Here is an 18,760-nt window from a genome sequence, read left to right on the forward strand (position 1 = left end):
ATGATTTTTGTTTGTGTTGTTGTTTTTGCGCGCGCTCTGCGGAACGTGTGAGAAAAGTGGAACGAGCGAAACGAGTGGCAGTGTTGTTGTGTTTCAGCTGCTGCTGATTCAACCAGCGAACAGCAACAACAACGCAAGTGGTAAGTTCTTCCTCTTCTTCTTCTAGTTGTTTTTGTTTGACGCGCAAAAAAAAAATTGAAAACGAAAAGGAAAGAAAATCGTTTATATATGTGTACGGATATGAAAAATCAAATCCTCTATTTATGCAACTATTTGTTTATTGTTGCTCTGTCGAAATCACAGACGTGTAAGTTGTGCAAACAAAGAGCCAAGAATAGAGCGAAATAAATGGGGAAGCGAAGCAGTGGAAAGAGAAGGAGAGAGCAGAAATTGTACCACCAAGTATTTGCTGTTATTTAAATGTCAAAAGTAGTGGAAATTTTGTTTTGGCTGTGACGCGAAAAAAAAACAATATTTCAAAACACAAACAATGAAGGAAAAAAAATCACACAGATACACTCACCCACGTATATGTATGTGTGTTTATGTGCGCATTAGACGGCCAACAACAAAGCAGTGGAATCGAAACGGACTGATAGTGGAACACATTTGGGCACAGTGCGCTAAAAGTGAGAAACCTGTCATAGAAAATAGAAAGCTATTTACCATAATTTGTTTGACAAGGACAAATACTATATTTTACTTCTTAACTTGGCACAGTTTTCTTTTCAATCTACAATCTCATTGCACTAAAACTTTTACTTCAAATACAATATGTGTTCATTTTTATGTTCCACTGTGCGACGCTGCAAGGCAAAGAGAGAGAGAGAGAGAGATTGAGAGAGAAATAAAGAGCTTAGCTGCAAAAGAGAGGACAGCAACAAAATTTCGTTGCAGCTGAGTTGCTGAAAAATGCGTTTGTGTGTGCATTCAAGTGCAACTGGCTGTGTGTTAGAGGTTTGTTTTCGTTTTCGGCTCTCTTCTTCGCCATCTCTCTCTGTCCCACTCACTTTTCGACTTCTGTATATATTTTGATAATTGCTCTGCTTTTGCCTCTTTGTTTTCCAGCTGAATTCGAGGGCAAAAGCAAGAACAGCAAAATGCTGTCGTGTAATCAAAGAATAACAAAAATATTTGGATGGCACAAATTGTTTTGGCTTCATTTACAAAATTTAAAACGCACATTAAAAGTGACATTTTTCAATTGCCACCACCGCTGCTCTTCTTCATTCCGCTTCATCACTGTTTGCACCCCACTTTCCCCCTGGTCCCATCTGTGATTTTACCTAATAGAAATGTTTGCCAAAAAATCGCCCAATGTTTGTCCGAGTGGGTGGGTGCCATTGAAAATAAGCAGAAACACAGAAGTAGAGAAACAAAACAAAGTAAAAGCGAAAATTGCATTCCGCCTGTCAGCACTACAGTATTACTTACTTTTGAAATTTCTAATTTTAATTGACAGTAATTTTACTGACAGTAAACGAAAAATGCACTGAAATCAAAAACTATGTAATAAAATATTGGCTCTGTATTTGCCTTATTATTTTTTAATTGTCATAAAAATATCTTTGCTTTAAACTGTTCATCTTGAAGGGATTTTACTGTGCTAGTATGGCCTATGGGCTAGTTTTATCTGCTCTAGACCAAGAGGTTCCTTTGTTCGCATCCAAGGACTGCCAAAGGTTGAGGGACGTGGACGGAAGCCCATGTGCCTTATCATCTGGTGAGGTGTATATGGGGGCGTGTGTGACTGATATACGTATGCATATGTACATATGTATTTTACGTTAATCTGCATCAATAGGAATTATTTCGCCCGTCGTAATCAAGTAAAAATAATCAGCTGTGTGTGGGTTGATGAACTTGTGCTATTAAAAAAAAAATCTGTTTCACAAATACTTTATAAAGTTGCTATGTACATATGTACATACGTATGTAGAACTCGGGAGAATAAGCACTCCAAAATAGAATAGTAACCAGGAGATAGATATTTCTTTGTATAATTTAAAACAGGTATTTCTCAGCTCAAAATTGCTCATAGCCTAAAAACACGTTTAATTATTAGAACTGGTGAAATTAGTTGTCTAATATCTAAACGGTGTGTCGGTGTGTGATGTTTTTGAGAGGCGATGAATAGTGAGACTGCAGGGACCTGTTCGCGAACTGCAGTTGTGTGCGAGAGAGCTGTCGTTGTATGTTCTTAGCCAATTGTAAAAGGAAAGCGAAAGACTTGCTGAGATTTTGTCAAGTGGCTTTTGGCACTGAGCAGCATAAACAATGGGGCTTCCAATGCAAAAAAAAAATCATGTCTCTCTTTGCATTTCAGCGGTACGATGGAATTGCATTGGGCCTGACACTCGTTTATGCGTAGGCCGAGTTCCCGTTTGAACTTGCTCTGGAATTGATCGAGTGTCAAGGATGCGTGTAAACTAATTCGAGGCCAGGTGCAGTCTTACCTCCATATAAAGAATCTCAGTTAACCAAACAACCTGGCAAGTCAAGATAGGAAATGCAACATGCTCAAAAGCACATCAAATAATCTGAACAATCGTTCTTATATAAAATATAGTTTGCAACATGATTTAAATGATTAAACAAAAAGCAACGATCTTGGAACTCAAAATAAATATTGAGTACAGATATACAAATCCATATATGAAATTACTATTTTGCTGACCTACATTTTTGATGCTGCCTTTGTTTCGGAAGTTTGACTGTATCAACATTGAGGGGTCTGTCTCTAGCTCCCTCACTCTTCACTCTTTCTGCGAATTAATGCCGTTTGGATGCCTATTGCTAAACAAAGACAAATGCGTTACTTATGGTCGTCGTGTGTGTGTGGAAGCGAGCGAGAAACAGCGAGGGGGTGGTCGATTGTCTCTCTTTCGCTCGCTAGTATGTCGCTTTTAGGTTTGTGTGACATTGCACGTTCCTATTGCAGTTATTGTTTTTGTTGTTGTTTGTGTTGCGCGTGTGCCAAGCCAATTGAGGAATGCAGTGATGCAGCTGCACTCCTTCCACTCTCCCGATTCTGTGGGGGAGCTTAACCCTTGGTTCCCCTTTGAACCCACCACCACCCCCTTGGTCCTGAAATTGGAATTTCGTTTGGGAATTTCAAGTGCTCTAGAGCAATGTGTGCCCCATCTCTCGAAATTCCTCACTGGTATTTCGCAATTTTAACAAGCGTTTAATTGAATCATTACGCCTTTACAACACGACTTCGTGCCTTATCATTTGTTAATTCCAATACGGAATACTATAGACGCATATAGCTGTGGTAATTACCTCATTTCTATCTATATGTGGCGAAATACCCGTTTAATCAATTGCCACCACACGTGGAAAAGTTTTGCCAACTGCATATATTCATTATGCATTTTATTTGATCAGTCATCATCGATAGGGATCGTTCACCCAACGTCCTTGGAATGGGTTAAATGGTAATTGAATCTGCGAAATGGTTTAAGAGTTAAAGACAAATTTTTTAAAATTATAATAAGATGATTAAATTAGCTGCGAAGCTTAAAACTGCTTGGAAATAAAAAGTAAAGATAAAAGAGAAATGATTTTCTACGCAGGCTCACAAGGGTTAATGTGTTTTCCTTTCCTGGACATTTGGAAAATGGGAAATGGAGAAGAGATCTTAGGCTTGGCTTAAACGGTTATTTCCAACAAGAAGGGAAAACGAAACGGAGAGAAGAACAAGCTCATTGCGAGCTTCTTTGTGGTTTGCATATTGCGTTTTGCTGGCGAATTTGAGGTGAAAAGGAGCAGAAAACCCAAACTAGAAGCTAAAAGCTAAAGCAAATGGCTAAAGATTTCTTCGTGACTTTGAGGCTTGTTGTTGTGCTTTGAAGCTTGCTTTTCTTTTCTTACGTGTTTACAAATTTTGTTTTATTTTTTTGCGCTGTATATTTATTTTTTCGATACTTGCCATATGTAAGCGTATTTTGTTGCTGCTTTATTGCACACAATTTGCACCCATGGAATTGAAATTGACAAACGTGGAGGAGATGGGCACAAAAAGCCAAAAAGCTAAATTTAAGTAAAAACAAAGCGCAGCGAAGAAATACACGTAATGCGCTAATAAATTGGTAACAAGAGAGTGAAGAGGGGACGGGGAATTGGGTGCAGTGGGTGGGGGGTGGCACTGTCCAAAGATTAAAGCACTTTGATTGAGACAAAGGGAAACGGAACGAAATGGAATGACCAAAAGAAACTATGAAATGTGCGCATTAGGGTGGACCTTAACTCAATGTTCAATCATACATTTTATATCACGCATACGTAGTGTTGTCATTTTTAGGGAGCTTATTTCGGAACGAGCTCGCCAATGGTGACCAATGGTTACCAATGGTAACGACACGTAATTTTTGGGTGAATGCTAAAAAACTAGTTTTTGTGTAAATTCTCGAATTTTTTGTAAGGTAAGGTAACATCATCAAAATTTGCGAAAAATTGCATAAAACTAAGATTTTCGAATTTGAATGCCAGTCGATTGGGAAATTAAATTCCCGAGTTCAACGATGTGTGTATAAATTACGATTTTTGGTCAAAATTCTGTATTTTCATCATAACTTTTCTAAAAATCGACATAAAGTTGAAAGAATACCATTTTTATGCAGCAAAATACCAATGCTAACGACCCCTAACATTTTTGAAAGGATTTAGAAAAATTAAATTTTTTGTGAATTTTCGATTTTGATAAGGGGTAACATCATAAAATTTTGCAAAAAATTCGAAAAAAATAAAATTTCCAAATTTAGATGCCAAATAATTACAAATTTAATTACGAGTTCAACGGGATATTACAGTTCACATTTATACCAATATTTAAAATATTGCCGGAAAAAAACATTATTTTTCGGCGGAAAATCAGAAGTTCAAATATCTTCGGACGTATTTTTAACATACATAGCTTGACTGCAAATACTGCATACTTAAAATATTGCTTTGTTCAACCAATGTTTAATACGTTAACTGGGCGTAAAGGTATTTTTTAATGATTAATCAAGTTACTTTCTGGTATCGCTTGTTTGTGCAACCTGTTTTTTGTGCATTTTAGGTTGTTTTGCTGTAATTGTACTTAGCGATGAGTCAACCCACTTATACGAATAATAATGACTCGCAAAAGCGAACAAAAGGTTGGGCAGACTATCAACATAAGATCTTTAAACTATTGGTGCACAGTTCATGTTTCGAAAACTCGACCAAAGGTCGTTTGGGTTCACCCTAAAGAGAGTGGGACAGATGAATGTGAGAGATTGTTCAATTTGTTTATTTATTGTCTTTGCTTTCTATTTGCAGTTGACAACAAGAGAGCAAAAGAGAGAGAGAGACAAAGAGAGAGCGAAACAGCTGGGCAAAAGAAGCAACCGATCAGACGCAGTGTCTCCATAGAAGGCAAACAAGAGAGAAAGAGAGTAGGCGAGAGAAGCTAGCGAGCGAGGCTGCCACCCGCCACCCACTGCCATCAGCCATCCACCATCTGCCACCCCCAGCCGGACGCTGCCCATTGACCTCCAGTGTGGAGGCACTGCATCATTGGCAACAGCTGTGGTAGCAGCTAGAAGAGGAGCAATTCCGGCGGTCAGCAGTCACCACCGGCCATCCCCCCCAGCAGCCGCTGCATCATGTCCGCGGACTCGCCACGCCGTCATCCCTCTGGCGTGGTCGGTTCCGGCATTGGATTGGGCTCCGGATCCGGTACTGGCTTGGGCTCCGGCTCTGCCGGTGGCAGCAAATCGGGTGCCGCCGTGCCGGCCATTGTACCTCCGCAAACAGTGTCGGATCGATCGATCCTTGACTCGGCCATTGGTTTCATCAACGATGTGACGCTGGCCAATCAGCCGGTGCAAGATCCCAAGGACACGATCACCTGGGCCCGTTTCGAAACGTGTGCGGATGTAAGCGATCCACGTTTCGGTGATGACTGGGAACTGGAGGGAAATGCAGCGCCACCACTACTGCTGATTCTCGGCTACGGTCTGGGCGTCCAAGTGTGGGCCATACCAGCCAACGGCGAGGCGGTCGAGGTGCTATCCTGGCGTCACGGCGTCGTCACTGCGCTTCGTGTGCTGCCCACGCCGGCCACGGCTGTAGCTCTGGATGAGAATGGTCGCGCGGATGAGCCGGTCGATGCGTTTGCCGAGAAGCGTCCCCTGGTGGCGTTCGTCGACGGAGGCAGTGCAGCGGCCAGTGGTCTACTGGCTGGCAGCTCGGGATTGGGTCTGGGTGGCGGCAGCGGAGGAGTCACAACAGTTGGCGGATCGGTTGGAGGTGTCGGTGGCATCGGCATGTCGGCCGCTGCCCAATTCAGTGCCGTAAACTTCATGTCCCTGAAAACGGGTGTCCAGGTGAAGACGATCAAGTTCAAAAACGCCGTGCTGGACATCCAGGCCAATCGATCGGCGGTGGTCATCACGTTCCACGAACGGATAGCCGTCTTTGATGCCAGGACACTGGAGGACCGTCTCACTATTACCACCTGCTATCCCAGTCCGGGGTAAGTGAACTTTATTCCACGTTTAAAAGAATCCACATAATAAATTAGTTGAAATATAAGTTAATTATAACGCCTAATCATATCACATTAACTGAATGTGATAATGATTAATGATAATGAGGATCTAATGGACCTAATTTTCATTACACGGTGACAGTGGATCATTTTAGATGGTCCATTAACTTTGATAGTGACTCTTAGTTTTAGTATAATTGGGTTCAAAAGTGATGATAGTTAGACTTAGTTGAAAATATTCACCGCTTGTGTTACTGACGTGAACTTGTCTAATTGATTGATTGTCTTTCTTGGCAGGATCAACCCCAATCCCATTGCTCTGGGACCGCGCTGGCTGGCGTATGCGGAGCATAAACTACTCCACTCCAAGCGCAGCGGCGGCGGATGCGATGGCGAGGGCGTTCCCAGCTACACGGCCACTGTTCTCAATGCGGCCAAATCCCTGAGCAAGGGACTGCGAGAGTTTGGGGAACAGGTGGCCGCCGGCCTAACGGGCACCACCGCCGGCAGCGGAGCCAGCTCCAAAAGCAGCAGCTTCGACTCGGCCAGCGGCGGTCCGGATGCCAAGCAGTCCGGTGTGGTCACCATCATCGATGTGAAGGTGCGTAAATGAATATTAATAGGTTCCATACTCGATGCATAACTAATCATATTTTTGATTGGCAGCATCCGGTGAAGGACTACAGCCCCACGTCGGGTACTCCGTTGAGCTCCACAGCTGGCTCACAGGGCGGCGGCGATCCCATCGTTGCTCACTTTGTGGCCCACAGCGAGGCTCTGGTGGCCATGGAGTTCGACAGCTCCGGTATGCTGCTTCTCACCGCCGATCGACGCGGTCATGATTTCCACGTGTTTCGCGTACAACCGCATCCTGTCGGTCCAAGCCTGGCTGCCGTGCACCACCTGTACGTGCTACATCGCGGCGACACTAGCGCCAAGGTGCAGCACATTGCCTTCTCGCTGGACTCGCGCTGGGCTGCCGTGTCCACGTTGCGCGGCACCACCCACGTCTTCCCAATCACGCCCTACGGCGGCGCCATGGGCGTACGCACGCACACCTCGCTGCATGTGGTCAATAAGCTGTCCCGCTTCCACCGGAGCGCCGGCCTCGGAGCCGATGGACGCTCCAGTTCGCCGATCTCGCACTCGGAGAGCACGACGTTCGTGCAGTCACTGCAGCCGTATCATAATCCCACTTTGCCGCCGTATCCGCGGCCTTCGGTGGTGCAGCCGCTGGCCCAGCTGCGCCAGCCCTTCACTCTAGGATCACCGCCAGGATCGGCGGGTCTGGGCGGTGGAGTGGGCGGCGGTGGAGTGATGGGCTCTGGCGTTAGTTCCGGCGGTCATGGAGTCGGTGTTGGTGTAGGCAGCAATAGCCAACGGCAGCGACAACGCCTCTCCTCGCTGTCAGACGATAGCGGCAAACCACTGAGTGTCTGCTCCATCTTCGCCAAGTCGCGCTCCTGGCTGCTGGAGCCACCAATGGCGACGCGAGAGCAGCCGCATCGTGTCCAGCGCAAGGCGGTGGACTCGCTCTTCGTGATGGCCGGCCACGGGGCGCTCATCCAGTACGATCTGGACACGAAGCTAGCCTCACGTGAGTCACTCATTTAGCTTTTACGTAGCATCTACTGTATGGCACACAATCATCTTATCCATTGCAGATGTTGCCAAAGAGAAGATTTGTGATGACACGCCCATCGAGCTGGAGGTTGAGGCCCGCGCCCAGTGGAATCTGGGACGGCGCAAGGATGGATCTCAAGAAATCGCACCACCACTGGGGCTGGACAATTGGCTGATTAAGGATCGCCATGCCAGCCTGCTGTTGGACAGCGCCCATCAATTCGACGATCAGGACGAGCGAACCGAAAGCTGGTTGGCCCAGGTGGAGATCATCACGCACGCTGGTCCCCACCGCCGGCTGTGGATGGGGCCGCAGTTCGTCTTCAAGAACTACAATACGCCCAGCGGGTGAGATATAGTTAGAGCGTAATATGTTGAGTAAAATCTTATCCGTATATGTCCATCCTTTTACAGTTCCAATCTGAACCACGTCGATGCAGAGGCTGTGGAAATTGGCGTGACCAAGACGACGACCACCACGTTGCCCTCGACGGCGGCTTCATCTGCCTTGGGATTGGGTACGGTGGGAGGCAAGGATCGGTCCAGTCCGCTCAATATGCCCCTAAGTGCAGCCACATCGGTGGGAGGAGCTGGTATTGGCAGTTCGGCGGTCACAGGACGCAGCGGTGCCGGTGTACCGGTTCTCATCGAATCCGGGTCGTACAGTAAGTGGTGAAATCTTCTCTCAACGTACCAATGTACGAACTCTTATATATTCATGAACGAAACAGGCAGCATTGAGCAGAGTCCCAAGTTGATGGATCGCTTCCGACATGGTCACTTGGATTCGGATTATGGACACGGCGATACACGCCTGAAGGAGGATTTGGCGGATGCCATGCGAGAATCGCCATCAACGGCAGCAGCTCGACGTGAGACTACCGGTAAGTGGCAGGCAAATCCTATATCGTCCTGGATAGATGTACACAAGATTTACGCATGTTGTGCAAGACTATTCGAATGTTAGCTGCTGATTCCGGGAATTAACTTGCTTGTGTGCTTCTGGACGGGATCATTGAAGCGGGTTAGCTCCCGGAATCAAAGGCATCCTCGTTGATCATTTGCCGATTCTCGATGTCTTCACAAATCTGTTTATTGATTGTTTACGTTCTATACAAACGTTTTATGTTCTCTTTCTACATTTTCGATTTTTGATTTGTATTTACATTTTTGTTTTGGAAACACATATATTTATCAATTTATATATATATATATATATATTTACGTATTTTATTTCGAACGCTTTCAAAATGAAAATGTTTAATTCAAAATATTTTTGGTGGTCAAACATAAGAACAAAACAAAAAAAAGCTGTATTTTGATCTTGATTATGAAACACCACGAAATTGGCATTGGTTGTTGGTTGTTGATAATGATGATAAACTTTGATGATATGATGCTGATAATGATGATGTTATAGCCATCCCTCCCACCTCTCACCTTTGCATGTTCCTTTTACTCTACTTCAAACTCATTTCACCAAGCTTTCTCCTCATTCTCCATCCATTCACATTTCCCCCCTTTATCTGTGTGTGTGTATATATGAGTGTGTGTATTGGAGTGTTTTTGTGGTGTAAGTGTGTTGGTAATTTTTTTAAACTTTAGTTGTTGAAACTTTATTTTTCTAGCCGGAAACAAAACTCACTTAACCAAATTATTAATGAACTTATCTTTGGTGTTTTTGTCTAGCCCTAAAATGAGATACCACTAAAATTAATCTATTTCTATTTTATTGACAACTAAATTTAAGCTAACAACATTTTTGCCACAGCAGTGTCCACTATCTAAACGAAAATATAAACCCACAAAACCATACCCCCAAAAAGAATTCTTCTGCAACACGTTATATACACATCTACTTTTGCCCCATTGGTCGCTGTTAATCCTGTCGAGCACTTAACCCCTTGGAATTTGGTCGGACGGATCGGGTGGAATGTATGGAGTTATATATCCTCGATCTTGTCTGATTTTCCTAATGAAAATTTGAACGCTTTTCTCAACACAAAGCAGCACAGTATTTCCATTTTCTTCTTCTCCACCACAGACTTCTGATCCTATTTTACTTTTCCACACTTCATTTCCCCATTAATCTTTTTTCAGTTGCAAGCTTTATTTTTAAAATTTTACTCACCACAAAAGTTTTTTCAACACACTTTTTTACAAGCTACACTATCCATTCACTTTCCATTTTTTGTAATTTTACCCGTAAAGTAAAAGTTACAAAGAGATTCTATTCTGTTCTGTCCGTATCTTTTTTCGCTTGTCCTTCTGCATAATTGTCTGTTGGTATAAACTTCTTAAAAATACCGACAGATGACGCTCTTTTCCGCGAGTTTTTCGAAAAAGTACATTTATTTTCCAATTTATTACCAATGCAACGGGTAACAGATAGTCGAGCATTCGACTATGGCGTTTCTTCATAACTGCACATTGATTCCTAACTTTTCATCACACGTCTGCATTTTTTATCACATGCATTTTCACCATTGTACTCTGCTGCTTCCCCTTCCTTTTCTACTGCTTCACTCCACTTATGGGCGACTATTTTTCGTCCCTTGTCTCTTGTGATTCGTTTGATGCACTTAAAAATTTGTGTTCCTTAAAAAAAAGAAGAAAAGAAAAATTGTGAACCGAAAGTTTCATTGCACGTGCGAGTGAGAAAGCATTAGAGTGATTGGGGGCGAGTGAGATGGAAAGAGGGAGAAAGCAAGGGGAGAGAGAGAGAGAGAACGGTTGAGAGGAAAGAGCACATTAATCTACATGAATCTCTTAATAAAAAGCCAAAGTCATAAAAATTTCGAAAACGCAATTCAAAATTCACGATTAAACTATTTCCAGTTTCGTTATTACTTCCCCAAATTCAATGTCACGCTATTTTCTTAACTTTATTTTTAAATTATTTTCGTTTTCACACTAAAACAAAACAAACAAACAAAAAAAAAAAGACAGTTAAAAATTTATTTTCGTTTTTCATTTTTTAGTTGCCCAATACAAATATATATCTTTACAAATTTATATATTTTTCTGTTTCACGTTCGATTTTTCCTTTTTTGTTTTGAGTGTTTTCCGCTTCCTTTTCAATCGATCAACTGCTCGAGAAAAACAAGTTTTAATCGCGCCTACTGCCAATAATGCATTACAAGCTTAGCTTAAATGTTACAAAATATGTAGATCAAACAGACGCTGAAATGTATTTTCCAATTAAACATTTTCAAAACTTCGAATCAGTATCGAAATCAGTATCAAAATTCGCCTTTGGCTTTTTGTTTTTTGTTTCTTGTACGAACAAAACTGCGCTTTTCTCATAATTTGTTTTCTCTTCTATTTCTCTTTTTTCTCCGCTCTGTGTTCTGTGTCCTGTGCCCCAACGTTGTTGACCCGCCTCCAGCTGCAACTGTTGATCAGGCAGCTCCCCCGTGTGGCGATCACCTGGCTACCGGTGCCTCGCCAGCTTCAGCGGATCTCCTGGCTGCCGGCGCCGGAGGAAGTGCTTCCTCGAATTGTGATAATGCCTGCTATTACGATGCACTCGCCGAGCACGAGAGTCTCAATGATCTGGACGAGGTGGTGGAGGATCAGCATCCAGATGCAGAGACGCATTTGCACTCAATGGACTCCATTTCAGCTCTGGCATCCGTACTTCCCAACATCTGTAGCTATTCGCGTGTGGAGAAAATGGTCAATCCGCTGGGCACTGTGACGGATCTAAATGCTGGCATCTCCGGTGAACTGCAGACGGATATGCTGGACGAGGTGGTCGGCCAACTGGCCGCCGAGGATACGGTCATCCATGAGAATTGCGATGAGGCTCTGTTCCGGCCAGTGGTGGCCATCTTTTGCAGTGATCCGGCTGAGAGACAAAAGCTCCTTCAAAAGGATCAGCAGACGGAAGAAGCGACAGCATCGGAACTGGAACGCGAACAGGCCAGTTGCCAACCGCCCGTTGTGTTGGTCAATAAGTTGGTTGTACCGGTGATTGCCAAGGAGGTGGACGAGGTGCTTGTCCAGAAGGAGAAGCAAAAGTCCCAGAAGCAATCGCACAAGGCACAGCAGCAGCAGCAGCAGCAACAACAACAACAGAAAACCCTAAGATCCCTGGCTGCCGCCGAGGATGCGGCACAGGCGCAGAAATTCGCAGAGCTTTCAAATCTCAACAAGCCCAAGGGCAACAGCAACAACAATAAAACTGCCAGCCAGAAGAGTGGTAGTGGAACGTCCGAGGATGAGGCCACCACCACCATCACACTCGCCAAATCAGCGAAGAAGGCCAAGAATAACAAGCAAAAGACCAGCGCAAAAGTCAGCGAAAAGAAGCCAGAGCAGACGAATCTGGACGAGAAGAAGGTTTCTGTCGAGAAAGAGGAAAACGAAGAGAGGGCTTTACCGGTGGTCAAGGAAACCACCAACAAGGAGGATTCGGATGCAGAGTCTGATCATGCAGATAGTCTGCTAGCCAACAAAAGCAGCATTGCGGCCGTTATGGTGAGCAGTGCCAGTGCCCAGGGATTAAGTTTGCACGTGGAGATGAGTGCGCCGGATGCGGAGCAAGACGAAGATGAAGAGATAGAAGAGCTCGAGGAGGAGCCACCCAAAACAATATCTAAAGACAACAAGAAGAAGCAAAAACCAGGAGATGCAGTAGCAACCATGACAATCGACAAGGAGAAGGAAAAAGCCAAGGAGAAGGAGCTGAAGCTAAAGGAGAAAGAACGGGAAGCCAAGCTTCAGGAGAAAGAAAAAGAAGAAAGGCTTAAACAGAAGGAAAGAGAAGAGAACCTTAGGATGGAACGAGAGGAAAAGCTTAAGGAAGAGAAGATCAAGGAGAAGGAACGAGAGGAGAAGTTGAAAGAAGAAAAGATCAAGGAGAAGCAAAGAGAGGAAAAACTAAAGGAGGAGAAGCTTAAGGAAAAGGAACGAGAAGAAAGGATCAAGGAAAAAGAGCGCGAAGAAAAGGCTAAGGAGAAGCAACGAGAAGAAAAGCTAAGGGAGGAAAAGATCAAGGAAAAGGAGAGGGAGGAAAAACTCAAGGAGAAGCTAAGGGTAGAGAAGGAGAATGAGAAAGAAGAAAAGCTCCGAAAAGAGCGTGAAGAAAAAATGAAGGAAAAGGAACGAGAAGAGAAAAACAAGGAGAGGGAGCGAGCTGAAAAGATCAAGGAGAAGGAACGAGAAGAAAAGCTAAAGAAAGAAAAGGAAGAAAAGCTCAAGGAGAAGGAAGAGCTGCTCAAGAAAAAGGAGAAGGAGGAAAAGGAGAGAGAAGAAAAGCTCAAGGAAAAGGAAAGGCAAGAGAAGCTCAAGGAGAAAGAACGGGAAGAGAAGCTCAAAAAGGAAACGGAAGAGAGACAACGAGAAAAGGAAAGGGAGGAGAAGCTAAAAGAGAAAGAGAGGGCTGAAAAGCTTAAAGACCTGGAAAAAGAAGCAAAGCTAAAGGAAAAGGAAGAACAGCTCAAGGAGAAGGAAAAGGAGGTTAAACTCAAGGAGAAGAAGGAGAAAGACAAGGTCAAGGAGAAGGAGAAGTCCCTAGAAAGCGAAAAGCTCCTCATCTCGGCAACCGTTAGCAATCCATGGAGGCGAGTCGTCGAGGATGCTCCACCCAAACTGCCTGCGGTTCAGGACTATCCCAGTCTTGGCAAGAAACCCACTAAAGCGAGTCCGGAGACGAAGCGGGATGAAAAACTGCTGCCTGGACTGACTACTCCCCCCAAAGAGGTGAACGACACCTTTGAGGACTTCTTGAGCGGCTTAAAGCCACTGGAGGCCTTGCCACCTCTTCCTGCTCTCGAACCCCTGGAGGTTAAGGAGGACTCGAAAAAGGAAACTGTCAGTCTAATCAACTTTGAAAGTCCGTTGCAGGAGACAGCATCCATACCGCGGAAGATTTCCCCACCGCCACGTGGTTTCACCGAACAGAATTTGATCCTCGCCTTGTGCGGTTCCCTGCACTATGAAAATGAACAGGAACGTATCCGGGAAACGGAGGCAGAGGTGCAGCCTGAGGTGGTAACTACACCGGAACCGGTATACATTACCCTGGATACGATGGTCCTGCAGAAATCCACCTCTACATCGAATAACTCATCCGGATCTGAGGAGATTGTCGTCATGGAGGAACCCGTAAAGAAGCTGAGCAAGAAGCACAAGCGACTGAAGCAGCTCCAACTGCAGCAGCAGCAGCAGCAAAGGGAGCGGGAACCGGACGACGAGGAGCTGCGTCCCCTGATCAGCATCAGCATGTGCGATTCCCAGCTGGACGTGCCGGATATACCAGTCAGGGCCATGCCCGACGACGATGAGGGAGTCGAGGAGGAGCCCGAGACGGAGCCGGAGCAATCACTGCCCGAGGATCTGCTGCACTTTGGCAGCAGTGGAGTGGCCACCAATGCCACTACAACGGACAGCGAGGGACCGGTGCCGGCCACCACATCCGATGATAATGTGGTGTACGGCTCCTCCAGCACAACCAATGCCGCACCGCACAAGCTGAAGACCAAGAAGCTGGAGCACAAGATCAATCTGATAGCGGCCATCGAGGCGGCCACCTCCTCGTCCACATCCTCGGCGGAGGAGAGCAGTGTGGAGACGACGGTACATCCAGATCCTACGGGCCTCGGTCTGGGCATTGGCCTGCAATCCCATTCGCCGGGCGCTGCAGTCGGTGCTGGAAGCTCGACCACGGGTGCCGCTACAACTGCATCTCTGCCCGCTGCCGGTGGCGTTACCTCTGTGGGATTGGCCGTAGGCGTGGCCAGCCCACCGAGTGCCACAAAGAAGAAGACGAAGCGCCGGAAGAGATAAGAATTAGCGATCTGTTTGCTGTGCGTCTTTAGCCTGGTGGTGCTGTGGCATCTGTACGCCGCCAATCGACAGGATGGAGCACCCACTGCCCATGCGCTCCAACAACAGCAGCAGCAGCAGGCGCAACAGCCGCTGCAGCCGCCGCCACCGGATCATCCACCACCATCGGAGGAGCCAGGCACAGCCATTTTTCAGCCCAATCCCATGCTGAAGCAGGAGGAAGTTGAGCAGCCGGTGGGCAGAACCAGAGCCAAGTAGAAGAGCAATGGACGCCAAGCAAACGAGTGCAGGAGGTCACTACTGTGAGCTCCACACAAGAGATTCGCAAACTATAAACATGAGATGGAGATGGCAACCACGACATGATGATGACTCTAGATTCTTAGATTTGTAGCTGAGTGCAAGAAAAGTATATCATTTCAGTAAACGCGAAACAAAAAGAAAACCAACAAAAAACAAAACAAAACACAAAACTCTGCAAAAAAATTGTGATTTATCGAAAAGAAAAACAACAAGTTAGTTATAATGCATAATTTAAAGCGAAACGAAACATAAACAAAAAAGAAAAACAAAACGACTGTAGCTACTCGTTTAGACAAAAAACATAAAAGAATTAAGGAAAAGCGACAAAAATATTTAAATACTAACCGATTTTTAAGTGCAAAGTTATATTGTTAGCTATACATCTCTAGAAATTAAAAGTATAACAATATATATATATATATATAAACCAGACACACACATATATATATACATACATATATATATAATATATTGAAAAAGGCCTAAAAGTAAAAACAAACTAATTAATGCTCTCAAATTGTACATAAAAGGCGCCCGAAAATCCACTCAGTGTGGAAATCGAAATTTGTAAAATTGATATCCTGCCCCTTAGCTAACACACACACACACACACACATGCAGCTAAAGCTTGCAGGACACACAGTTGGAATTTAATGGTTAAATAGTAATATTCAGACCCATAAATGGGTGGTATTCAATAGAACGAACGACTTTTCCCCCAAACAAAACTACATTTTCCTGCCCAAGAAGCCAACTGCGTGTAAGAACTACTGCAAAGCGACTAATGACTAAACTATGTGGATTATAATACTAATTGTCCAATGTCACAATTGTTTAAACTCGTTTTCTAGGCTTTGCTTTCGTTAAGTTTTCTCCATACTCGTTCAAGTTTCATATAGATCCTCCCAAACTCAAGGTCTCTTTTTTAAATCCTATTTTTTTTTTGTTTGTTAATTTATTCATTTTATTTGAAATGGTCTCTGTTTTGTTTTTATTTCGTTTTAATTTCGTAATATGTTCTGTTTCTTGAAAAGATTGTAAAAAGTGAGGAAATCAATTGTTTTCTGTATATAAATATATGTATATCGTATAAAAATTACATCTAACTCGCAGTATTTATGATTTACGTTTGAGAGATGGATGAAAAAAGGAGGCAAGGAAATCGCTAAACACTAAAATTTAATTTAATTAAATGATGTATGATTAAATAAATGCAATTTTAGTTAAAACAACAAATGTGGCCATCAAGTGTTGTTATTGGGAATCGGAAACTTATGATTTTAGCAGCGATTTGGAAAAAATTTCCAGGACTTTCAGTTAATATAAATGCATGACAAACCTTTTTTAGATTTGAAATCTTAAAAAGATTAATTTTTAGATGTTTTTATAACTAATTTCTTATGCTGCGTATTCTTTAGATACATTCAAAAATGAAAAATCATAAACTTATGTGCATTGTATGTATTTTTTGTAGGCAACTATTTTACCACGGATCAGCTGGATGGCTTGGCTCTGAACAACAACAATAACATCAACAACAACATAATCCCAACCAAAGACAACCCGAATCCCAATCCCAATACCAATACCAATCCCAATGCGATCCCGAGCAGCAACAAGGTCCAGAAAGCGGAGGTCACCGATGCCGGAGACTATCCCATTCGGCATTCGTACGGCGATCACGGCGAACTGTCGACGGTGGTGAACATCGAGGTGTTCGACGACCAGCTGAGCATGAGCAGCATCAGCACCAACAGTCGCCTCTCCCTGGAGGGACCGCCATCGCAATCGTCGCCGCCGCTTAGCCTGACCAACGGCCTGATGGACACCAATCTGATGCACTTCAGCGAGAGTGCGCATGGCACTGGAGTGGCGCAGGCACAGGCGCATGGAAGGGGCGCCAATCGCTACGAGGCGGACGACGACGAGGAGGAGGAGGAGGAGGAGGAGCTGGATGAGGAGCCGGAGCCGGATGAGGATGAGCGGGAGGATCGCCCACTGGGCAGGCGGAATTTGTGAGAGTTAGTGCAGAGGGCGGGCCTGTTGGGTGGCCAGCTCCACCAGATGCGACGTATGTGCGCCCAGCTCTTTAGTGCGCACGCTGGCGAGGATTCCTAGACGAAGCTTTTGGTGCCGTTGGCTACACCCTGTATTCTCTGTAACTGCATATGCATCTGCAACTGCATCTGCCTCGGTATTTGTATCTGTATCTGTGTCTCCGACGAGCTAACGTAGTTTAATTTTTTGCTTGTTTTGTTTAGTCCAAGTAGTCGATAGTCGATATATCCGGCAGCGTTTCTGTAGCCATTATACTTCCTATTATTTTTTTTTTTTTGATTCTGATTGATTCTGTTTTTTGATTTCTACGAAAGAGAAGAATACGTACTTTCCCCGAGAGAACTAAAATGTGAAATGCCAATGCAATAAAAGTGAAAACAAAATCGTGTGAAAAGATATATAAGCATAAGAAATAGATCAGATCAGACCTCAGCTGAATGCCGTGATATTTAAAATAAAATTTAACAAAAACAAAGTGAAACGTTATGAAAGGAAATGAATTGAGGAGCGTAGAGCGAGCGAGAGGCGAAATACAGTACATTATTAAATATATATATATTAATAAATATATGTATGTATTCAGAGATCGAAAGGCGCATAAAGCAACCACAATGAACCACAAAATATGAATTATGTAATAGCATAATAATAGCTGCATCTACTTACCCTAGACTAAAGAAGAGCTCCTTTAAGCCCAAAATTCGCTTATTTTTCCAACTCTTATTTTATACCATAATTAAGTAGGAATTTAGTTTTATATACTTTTCTATTGTGAACCAATGAAGTCCAGTTCGAGAATTCACTCTGCGTTTAGTGACTAATGATTTATTTTTACGGATTTTCCTTACCAAATTTTGTGAGATGCACTGAAAATAGTTAACTGATTCCGAGTCCTGAATATTCTGCCTTCAGCATTCACAGTCTTGTTAATAATTCTTCGATGCGGAAACGAGAATTCATTCCAAAACAAATACAAAAAAAAAAAAAATAAATAAATCGCGCAATAAACATTAACGTAAAGTCCATAATATAAAGTTGCCCAAATAGATGAGAAAATTTAAACATATCCATTTACAGATATACATATAGTATAAATATTTCCACATTGGTGCATTAACGACAACCCAACAAAAGAAAAAAGAAACAAAAGTCTTGAGAGAACAGTTCAAACTTCATGGCAAAACATATATACTATATATATTTTTTTATAAACGTTGAACGAATGATCTACACATTTATATATTATAGATGAGCATACTAAGAGATCCCATCCCACAAATAATCAAAAATCAATCGCAGATAAGCAACGAGAATTTGCTCTTGTTGCCGCTTCCTGTTTCCACCTAAAAGTAAAAAGGGTAAAGATACAAAACTGAGGTCGCTGAAATCAAACATAGATACAAAAAGCATACACACACACACACACGCATACTGCTGGCCAGGTTGAGGTTGTGGATATAGAAG

The 18,760-nt window shown here is 43.6% G+C and overlaps 1 protein-coding gene across 2 annotated transcripts; it reads left to right on the plus strand.

The window, feature by feature from the left end:
- The first annotated feature begins 1 nt into the window (after nt 1).
- On the plus strand, nt 2-18,311 carry LOC27208139 (breast carcinoma-amplified sequence 3 homolog). 2 transcript variants are annotated; one of them, XM_039297044.2, is made up of 8 exons: nt 2-140; nt 5,308-6,505; nt 6,818-7,121; nt 7,187-8,117; nt 8,185-8,491; nt 8,558-8,808; nt 8,875-9,027; nt 16,713-18,311. In XM_039297044.2, exons 2-8 carry the CDS (start codon nt 5,634-5,636, stop codon nt 17,255-17,257), a joined length of 3,363 nt encoding a protein of 1,120 aa, XP_039152978.1. In that variant the 5' UTR covers nt 2-140; nt 5,308-5,633; the 3' UTR covers nt 17,258-18,311. The 2 variants fall into 2 exon arrangements, with proteins under 2 accessions (XP_039152978.1, XP_039152977.1); XM_039297043.2 differs by lacking the exon at nt 16,713-18,311 and adding an exon at nt 11,532-16,474.
- Nucleotides 18,312-18,760: the final 449 nt, after the last annotated feature.

The sequence above is a fragment of the Drosophila simulans genome, chromosome X, assembly GCF_016746395.2.
Source record: "Drosophila simulans strain w501 chromosome X, Prin_Dsim_3.1, whole genome shotgun sequence".
NCBI classification, from domain to species: domain Eukaryota; kingdom Metazoa; phylum Arthropoda; class Insecta; order Diptera; family Drosophilidae; genus Drosophila; species Drosophila simulans.

Excerpts from the sequence above, each read along its gene's own strand:
- LOC27208139 (XM_039297043.2), top strand. The coding sequence starts at position 5,634 with ATGTCCGCGGACTCGCCACGCCGTCATCCCTCTGGCGTGGTCGGTTCC. Across the intron at positions 7,122-7,186 it reads TCACCATCATCGATGTGAAG|CATCCGGTGAAGGACTACAG; the intron begins GTGCGTAAATGA and ends TTTGATTGGCAG. Across the intron at positions 8,118-8,184 it reads GGACACGAAGCTAGCCTCAC|ATGTTGCCAAAGAGAAGATT; the intron begins GTGAGTCACTCA and ends TATCCATTGCAG.